General features: G+C 36.0%; 1 protein-coding gene across 5 annotated transcripts in view; it reads left to right on the top strand.

Moving 5' to 3' along the window:
* Positions 1–8,778, top strand: part of FAM184A (family with sequence similarity 184 member A) — a 134,699-nt gene extending 125,921 nt beyond the window's left edge. For 2 of the 5 annotated variants that reach the window (XM_046674280.1, XM_046674278.1), the window contains 4 exons: positions 1,392–1,509; positions 3,555–3,659; positions 6,659–6,861; positions 8,445–8,778. In XM_046674280.1, coding sequence (XP_046530236.1) covers positions 1,392–1,509; positions 3,555–3,659; positions 6,659–6,861; positions 8,445–8,526 — 508 coding nt within the window. In that variant the 3' untranslated portion in view covers positions 8,527–8,778. Of the gene's footprint in view, positions 1–1,391; positions 1,510–3,554; positions 3,660–6,198; positions 6,862–7,721 lie in introns of those variants that run through there. The other 3 variants (XR_006890460.1, XM_046674279.1, XM_046674281.1) reach the window with 3 other exon arrangements.
* The last annotated feature ends 946 nt before the right edge of the window (positions 8,779–9,724 follow it).

Here is a 9,724-nt window from a genome sequence, read left to right on the forward strand (position 1 = left end):
AATGATAGAGTATTACTCCAGTGACACCTTGTGGCTACTCCAGTATTGAACCCAAACGCCTTTTCCTTGACTAGATGACCATTTATCAAGCTTAAAACCTTTGCCCATAAAATGTCATATCGTTATAAAATGCAAGGTCCCTTGATGTGAGCTCGGTGAATCACGTTATCTTTCACTCCATCTGCATTGTCACAAAAGAACAAAAGTAAAGATAGTGACACCAACCTCACAATGAGCTGACAAAGTCCCAGATGATCTGAGACAGTCACTTCCTAATGCCACCCTTCTCCTCACCTCCAGATTTAGCTGTGGGGCTGGGGAGGGAGCAAAATATGTTACCTCCAGATCTTTAGCTTGGGCTGAGTTAGGAGAGGAGTTTACTAAAATTGCTAAAATACGCAGAGATTCTGGTACCTCTCTGGGACGGAGGGGTGGGCATGGGTCTCTGATTCCTAGAGGTTAGATCATCTAGAAGTTCCTCAGTATTTGTAGAGTGAATTAAGTTTTCCTGTGAATCTTCATTAACCACAGTTGTATTAAGCTTAAGTTCTATCCTTTATAGTCTAAAAACAATGTTTTTTAATTGTCCTAATTATTTAAATTTTCTAAAATTGAAAATGCTTTTTTTTTTTTTCAAACTAAGCCAGCAGTGTCCATTTGCATCCTCTTCATTCTACCCTGTCTTATATTCTTAGACTCTGCAGGGTCCATGTCGCCCCTGCTCATAACAAGTGACCTCTGTTCTGTATTCTTCAGTGGCATTCAATCCTATTTCCTTCTCATCTCATTCAGGGCAGAATAGGCCTGGAAGGACATAAACTTCTCTTACCTGATGAACCAGTTTTTTTACAGTTTATATGTATTAGCTGATAATAGAGAATTTGTAAATTGCGTTTCCCATAAACCAGGAAAGAATGATGTCATATATGTGTGTCCTTTGTTCCCCTTTCCTCTCTCTTTTCTTGTCCATTTTATATATGTTACCAAGGCTTATGTCATCACACAGTTTTGTATGTGTGGTAAATTCTCCTGATTGTAAGCCTACGTTTCCAGATCAAACCTGTATTTACTGGGTTAGTATCATTCAGCATATCATTTCTTCTACAGAGCTTACCTCACCTCATCCCCGTATAGTCTTGAATGGCAAAAAATGAGTGAATTCTTGAAAAAGTAACCTGCAAAGGCTTTTGATAACATCATCTACCTCTGGAGAGCTTTTAACAACACTGTAGCTCTTGAGGCAATCAGGTCATTACGCTCAAAAGTTTTAAGGAAAAAAGTTTGGTTTTAAATTTTTATGTGTGTCCAGCTGGACTAATCTGAAAAATGTAGGTATTTCAGAAGAATGTGTCTGAGTCATATCAATGAGCTAAAGATTTTCTTGTTTTCAGACTAGAAGAAATGGAAGAAAAATATCTAATGAGAGAATCAAAACCGGAAGATATCCAGATGATTACAGAATTAAAAGCCATGCTTACAGAAAGAGACCAGGTCATAAAGAAACTAATTGTAAGAAATTTTGTTTTTGGTGTAACCGTGTGGTAATCAATAGACTGTTGGTTGGGAAAGTATTTTTAAGTAATGCTAAATGAACATTGAAAGTACAAAATATGTGCATTGTGATTGAAAGTTTATTAAAATGTTTATGAGTGAGGATAAGAAATATAAAGAAATGTTAAATTTGGTATTAGGGTAAGGGACTTGTGCCTCTTTTTTAATATTTTTTAAAAAAAACTTTTTTTAACACATACTGAATGTTTAGCATGTCATTGCCATTGTACAGTTAATGTACTATTGAAATGTGTGTGTGTGTGTGTGTGTGTTGCACATGTAGAATTAGAATGGGATAGGAAAGAACAGTCCACATATGCAGGCATTGGTCTGCACTGTACACTTGCAGGTTAGTCATGTTAATTTCCTAAAGTGTGCTCCACTGAACCCTGATCCAAGGAGATACTGCAGGGAAAAGAGGTCCATGATCTAGCCTAAGGAAAGCTCCAGGCTATCTCTTGGAGAGTCTCATGTTCACACTGAGGTGTTAGGGGCTCTGAGAAGTCCATCAGAGAAGAAAATAGAGATTTAACAAGAAATACACTGCCGTCATTAAAGCCATTATTCTTCAAGAATAAAAAATTCACAAATGTTTTAAAATTCATAAAACATTTCAAGGTCTTCTAAAATTCTGTGTCCTGATCGATAATTAAAATATTGCTTTTTACTGCCACTATCAAATGAAAACCTTTCAGAATAAAACTAGAAATAGAATGCTAATCACTCTATTTGCTCATTGATTTTTTCAACTGAAAACTTTGAACACTGGCATGCAAAGAGAGCCTTTATAAGAACGTTTATTTCTGAAGTCCTTTTTAATTAACCTATCTCTTTTAGCCTTTAGGAAAGCCTTCCTGTTGTCTGGGACTAGAAGTTCATGCCAAAAGCAACAAGTAGTAGATTGGAGTTCATAGATGGAACACAGGAGCAGGCACTGGAAAGATAAGAGTGTGTGCTGCTTCAATCTACTGACCACACAGTTTTCCAAGCATTGTGAACATGAGCGTTGACCTCATAGATTGCTCTGATAGCAGTGGACTGATGGAAAATTACCTTACGTCCCACACATGAAATTAGCAAATGTATTCAGTGTATTTCATCCATGGTCCATAGAAATAGCTACTGATTTTCTGGTTTTTACTAAGCAGGTGTTACAGATATATAATTGTATTTTTCCTCACAACAGGATAGGTATTAGACTTCAAAGAGTGAAGTAACTTTCCAAAGCAACACAGCTAGTCGGTGACAGGGCCAGGAATCCAGCCAAGGATTGTTCCACACCTTGTCCACTACACCCTGATTCCGTGGACTGAGAGACACATGGGCTGAGATTAACGAGGCAAATTACAGTCAGTGGCAACTAAGAGGGGTGAAGAATCCAGTTCTACTAGAGCACCGCCATGCGTTGCACACACTGTTCCGTTTCCCTACGTGTTTACTTCCTGCAGTCTGGTTGTTCAGTTAGCACGTGGTGTTGATGAGGCCAAAGGCAAAGAGTCTATCCCTGGATGGGCTGTTCAGTTTTCCTCTGTTCTGTGGTTACCATTGCTGTAATACGTTGATGTCTCAGAGAGAAGATTAGGCAAGATCAAATATGTTTCTAGTAGTCAAGAATGATGCTATATCATAGTGTCTTCTTCATACGTGGAAACAACTCAGCCACGTACACGGCCCTGTGAATGCAAGTTAAGCCTGCTCAAACTGCACAGTCAGCTCTTTGGAACAGAGATGGGACCAAATAAAATGTTTAGGTCCAGTCTCAAAAGGAAAAGGTATTAAGGGGTAGAGCAGAGTCCCAGAGCAAAGGGTTTGACAGTGTTGAAAACTTACCCATCAGTGGTCTTTAAGGCACTGGCAGTCAGGTCCAGAAATCTTTGAACAAGGTATATCAGTCTTCATTTCAGGTTTTGTATTAAATTTTGAATGAAATGGCATTTATACAATTAAGTTTTTAAATATTCAATAGAAAATGTTTAAGAGATGTTTGTAATTCTTTTGCATAGGAGGATAATAAATTTTATCAGCTGGAATTAGTCAATCGAGAAACTAACTTCAACAAAGTGTTTAACTCAAGTCCTACTGTTGGTGTTATTAATCCATTGACTAAGGTATGTGCTGTAAACACTGTAAAATAGGGATATCGTTTAAAACTTGATTAAAATTTTTATAAAATATTTAGAGAAGCATAGGATAAAGCTTCCAAAAAAATGTTTTCTTAAATTTAGTGATCTAGGACTAAAATCTATGACTTTTTCATTCATTTTCAGAATGAGACTCTAATAACAGTCATTTGTTCATACTCCTTAAAATAATATTTTATTAATATTATAAAACCTTACCATTTTGTTTTTCATGTATCTAAAGAAAACTAACTTATAAATCTCCTCAAAACAATTTCTCATCATTTCCTTAGTATTCACTATCCTCCAAGGGGTCCTGAAAGACACTCCAGCCCTGCAGGGGACCCCATAGCTCTCCCTAACTTACGGCCTGCCATCTTAATGGCCCTTGGGTTGAACGTGTTATTTTGTTGCCTACTAATCTTCAGAGAAGGGCTTTACTTCTCAGTCTTGCAACCTTTACTGACAGTTAAAATTGAACATGACCTATTCTGATACTTCGCTACTCTCTTAGACAGAAGAGCCTTGTAGACAAAGGAAATGGCCCTGGCTAAGTCTTAGACATCCTGTACCCCAGCTTCCTGGGGCTGCCATCGCAGTGCCTTGGGTATAGTGGGTATTCAATAAATGTTTGTTCAGTTGCAAAATTTCATCAGGTTTTCTATAAGCCACCACAAATTATTCTAATGATTAAAGCAAGTAATAAATAATTATGTATATTGGCTTCATAGGGATTACATATCTTTTGACAGAAATCAGTAGCAGAAATAAAAGGGCTAGTGCTAAAGCTATTTTTTTAAGTCAAATTTAGTAAATTTGCACATCATGCCTAATTTCTGTTAAGCTTTTAGTAGAAATTTTTGCTTTCAAAGCTCATAAAGCTTCTCTGTTAAAAACATGGAATCTTTCTTTCTTTCACAGTTTAAAGTGCTTCAAACTTTAAACTAATTACTTTATAAAATAGAATGACTTAGGGCCCAGCCCAGTGGCGCAGTGGTTAAGCGTGCACGTTCCGCTTCAGCAGGCTGGGGTTCACCGGTTCGGATCCCGGGTGTGGACATGGCACCGCTTGGCAAGCCATGCTGTGGTAGGCGTCCCACATATAAAGTAGAGGAAGATGGGCACAGATGTTAGCTCAGGGCCAGTCTTCCTCAGCAAAAAGAGGAGGATTGGCAGCAGATGTTAGCTCAGGGCTGATCTTCCTCGGGAAGAAAAGAATGACTTAAATCTTTTGTAAAATAGAATGACTGTAGTAGGCAGGCTCATTGCTGTGTCTCCAGAGCCTACAGTACTGCCGGGCACATAGAAGGCTCTCAATAAACAACTGCTGAATGAATGAATATAGTTTTAGTTTTTAAATTGATAATTTAGGGTGAAATAAGTTTTTAATTATAAAACAGATTATGAGACTTATTAAAACAAGATATCCTAGAAAAATTTTCCTTTTATTTTTTATTTATTTTATCGGAATTACATTTTTAGCTACAAAACCATTACTGTAGAACTTTACCAATGATACTTTTGATTTCTTAAAATAGAAACTTTAAGGAAGTTTAATTATCCCTCTGGTGACTAGAACAAGAAAATGCAAAAGATACATCTCTTCAAGAACTTTCAAACTACTTTTGACTCCTAGTAGTGACTTCAGTTTTCACAAATAGTTCTGAAGAAGACATTATTCTCCCTTTCTTTTTTCAGTAATGCTAAAACAGGCTCCTTGTCAGAGGCTCTGATTCATAGAATATGACATAGAAGACAACGTCTGGGTAGTGACATCATTACTTTATAAGTAAAGGAAAAGGGCCGTCTTGTCTATTAATGGTATTTTTTTCTAAACTCTGGAGTCAGTTTACAAAAAAATTATTTCATAAATTTAATTAGCATCCATTTTATTAGTAAAATGTGGAAATATTCAAAATATTTACAGCATAATTTTTATTCTTCATAGCAAGATGATGCTCATTGATTCTAGAGGTGTAAATAAAATAGACTAAAGTTAATGATTTGCAAACTGATTGATAGATTTTGATAATCTGCAATTGTATTCTTCTTCTTATCTGTTAATTTTAAAAACCAGGGGCCAGCCCTGTGGCCTAGTGGTTAAGTTCAGTGTGCTCCGCTTCAGTGGCCTGGGTTCATGGATTCAGATCCTGGGCGCAGACCTACACCACTTGTCAGCGATACTGTGGTGGCGACCCACATATAAAGTAGAGGAAGACTGGCACAGATGTTAGCTCAAGGCTAATCTTCCTCAGAAAAAAAGAAAAACAAAAGACCAACTAACATGGACCACTTCTGTTTTAAAACTTCTAAATTTTTTAAAACTATTGTGAGCCAATTAATGATACTACAAATTAATTGGGAAATAAGGCTTAATTGTGCAGATTTAATTTTCTCTCTTCAGAAAGATGGTGCAGTGAATTTAAAACCAAATTATTTCTCTGAGTCAGCTTTAGGTCTTAAGTAGAAATGTGAGATTTGTTTCAAACTACTTTGCCAAGCATTTTCTCGTTCCTTTTTTTTCCAGGCAAGGACTGCCTCCCTTTGACAGATGGCTAAAGTTCATGGACCTTTCTTTTAATTACTTTAACTTTATCCCTTCTCCTAATTTTAGCCTAAATCCATTTAACCTTGTGGTATCTGCAAGACCTACTCTTTCCCCCTTTCTTTTCCCTTTTCCTCCCAGTATTCTTTACCCCTTGGCATTCTTTCCCCCTCCCCCCCCCCCGCCATGAACTATTCCTAAATGTTTCTTCCTCATTCCTTCTGTCCTAGCAGCATGTCTGTCTGTGAGGATTCCATGTAGATAAAGAACACCTCCAAGGATCACCAGACCACGCTTTGGGTAACACTGGTTCATTTTAACATCCCAACTTAACAGAAAACTTCTAAAATTTTCCCATGCCAAATTTATATCTTCTACTATTCCTATTTTCTCATGTGTCCTTATGCAGGGACTATCCTCACATGTATTATTTTTAATGCAGCAAAAGAAGAAGAATGATAAATCACCAACAAACAGGTTTGTGAGTGTTCCCAATCTAAGTGCTCTGGAATCTGGTGGAGTGGGCAATGGACATCCTAACCGCCTGGATCCCATTCCTAATTCTCCAGTCCACGATATTGAGTTCAACAGCAGCAAACCACTTCCACAGCCAGTGCCACCCAAAGAGCCCAAGACATTTTTGAGGTGAGCCCCGTCTCACCAGGGATTTTTTTTCCTTTTCTTTTCTTTTTTAACTTGAGAAATTTACCTTCTTACATTGTAGAAATCCACTGCTTTAAGAACAGCCTAGGAAAAGATATATTACTGTGAAATATTTTCAAAGTATATTTATCCCCTCTCTAGAGCACTCCTTTTTGACTCTGTTAAAAGATTTTTTCTAATTTCTTGTCAATTTTCTAAATGCTTAAAGAGGTGCTAATGTAATTCATATGCTTAGGATTTTAATATTTATAAACCTTTGTTTTTATTATTGTCACCAATTTTTCAGTAATAATCCATCCTTATTACAGAACTTAAAAAAATAATTAAGTAGCTTTTGTTTCTGTTTCTTATATGTTTATTTTTTTCCCCTTTCTTGTTTAACCATGCTTATTGCCAAAATAAAAAATACATAATCTCTGGGAACTTAATGATACACATAAGCAAAAATAAATTTAGAAAAAATAATTTTTATAATTAACATTCCAATTTTAATTTATCTCAGTTTATTAAATGTATTAACAAGTAAAATTTGAATAACTTCCAGTTGTTTATCCATTAAATAACTAAAGTCAGAAAATACTGTCGTTATGCTTACCTTACTATTTTGTGCTGCTTTATTTATTTTTAACTTATTCTTAGTAAATCTCAAGCGGTGTCACTAGTAATAGTCTTACAGGCAGACTATCTTTTTCCAGGCTAAGTGGTTAATGACATAGTTAATGAGTAATTATTTTAAGTAGAAAAAGATAGCAAGAATGGAAAATAGTCACATACACCTTTGAATGTGTCTCCTGCTAAATCTTTTGTGTTGCTTATTTTCCCTTGTGCATGGGTATATTCAGGTATCAGTAGGATGCATGTGCATGAGCTCAAGGAACGTGACTACTGGAGTTTCCATTACACATTGTTGCGTGCCTTGTAATTTCCCCCAGAGACGGTAGGGATTCTCTTGTTTTCTCAACTAGCCCAAAGAATCTTTAGTTAGAATTAAGATATGTATAAATTACAGAACTTTGAGGATGGAGGGGAAATTGGCTTTTTAACGTGCTCCTTTTCCCCTAGAGTATTTGCTTATGGAATTATGAAAGTTTACTATAAATATACATATGGTAAAATAGAATACCATGGTTTAGCTACTTAATTTAGTTATAGTTAAGGACACATCTGAAAGAATCAAATGCTGTGTCAGATTCTAAAATTTTAATTACCTACAAGAAAAACGGTGCTGAAAGAGAGGAATGTTATCTTGTTCTCTCATTTCCCACAATTCCTCCTAAATTTCTTTATTCAAAGAAGGTGACATTATTTTTCTCAACTGTCTGATGTTTGTTTTGTGTAATTGTTGCCATGTGACTCCTCCTTACCTGACTTCATCTGAGCCGCTGATGCCCTCTCATGGAGTGGAGAACCCCATGTAGTGCAGAGGAAGGAGCAAAGCTTTAAAGTGCATCTTCTAGCATAGGGAGCAAGTCGTGGTTACCTAGACTGATGTTTTATGTGCTTTTCCCTTCATTTTGCAAAACAGCGTAATGCTGGGTTACATGTCTCTCTTTTTATGAATTCAGTCCTCCTCAGAGTGAAGCTTCCCCGGTGGCTTCTCCAGATCCCCAGCGCCAGGAGTGGTTTGCCCGGTACTTCACATTCTGAAAGAATTGTGTTGGCACAGCTCTGTGTGGACTGTTACTAAGAGCATGACCTTATACAGATCATTATGTGAACAGGCTTTCCTATGTCAAACACTGTGAATGAGAAAGTATTTGTCTCTCCAATTTAAAAATGCACTGTATTTCCTGTGATATTTATTGGAATCACTCTATAAGGTACTATATTATATGTGTAATTATAACAGTTATTTTTATTTGAGATGGAAGAGTCTTTAACCTTTGTAATTACTGCATAATAAATTTTGTTAGAACAAACAATAATGCTTTTCATTCTTTTCTAGTAAGTTTTTTAAATTTTGAAATACTTTTTAATTACAGGTAAGACTTGCCAAAAAAGTTTTATTGATAATCATAAAATATCAAATTATTGGATATTCAATAATCATAAGAAAACCAGCCTCGGAAAATATGTTATAATCTATTAATTTGTTCCATGACCATGTATAACTATAACTACTGTGTTCTCTAAACTTACAAGGCTAAAATGAAAACCCTTGTGGAAATTCTGGACTGAAGTATATAAAATACTGCTGATTACAGTGTTTTTTAAAATTATTCTGATAGCTGAGCCTCTAGAACTTCTAGGATAGTTAGTATCTGTGATTAATATTATGCGTTGTGGCCAAAAGTTATTGGGTGAAGAGACAATCAGTTCTATCTTAATTTGTCTTAATAGCCAGTTAGCTTTAAGTATTGACGCATGAACATGGACTCAGCTAACCGCTCTCACATCTCAGTGAGCCCTCTTGCTCTGTAAGCTTTCAGTCCATGTGGGCAGGCTGCTATCCTGTGGCCTGAAAGAATGTGTCCATTTCTCCTGCGCCCAATTTAGTTGATTTAGTAATGTAGATTTTAGAGGAATCTGAGTGAACAAGGTAAACGCAAATACATGATCTATGAATGATTGTAATAATGTTAAAGACCAACTTTTTAAATGGTTATTATGTGTCAGTCACTATGCTAAGGGGGCAATAGAAAGATTATCTCATTGAATCCTCACAAAATCTTCAAGGAATAAACCATTGCATATGAGTACGCACAGTTGGTAGCATGTTCTTTAAGTTATCTTTAAGTTGAGAAAAAGTTTCCACAAAATACTTGGTCTGAATTTCTTTTTCCTTTAACTAAGAGATTGAATTTTTCAAGAAAAATGGTTCACGCGTATTTCAAAAAATAAAAAA

Source organism: Equus quagga, chromosome 11 (genome assembly GCF_021613505.1).
Source record: "Equus quagga isolate Etosha38 chromosome 11, UCLA_HA_Equagga_1.0, whole genome shotgun sequence".
NCBI classification, from domain to species: Eukaryota; Metazoa; Chordata; class Mammalia; order Perissodactyla; family Equidae; genus Equus; species Equus quagga.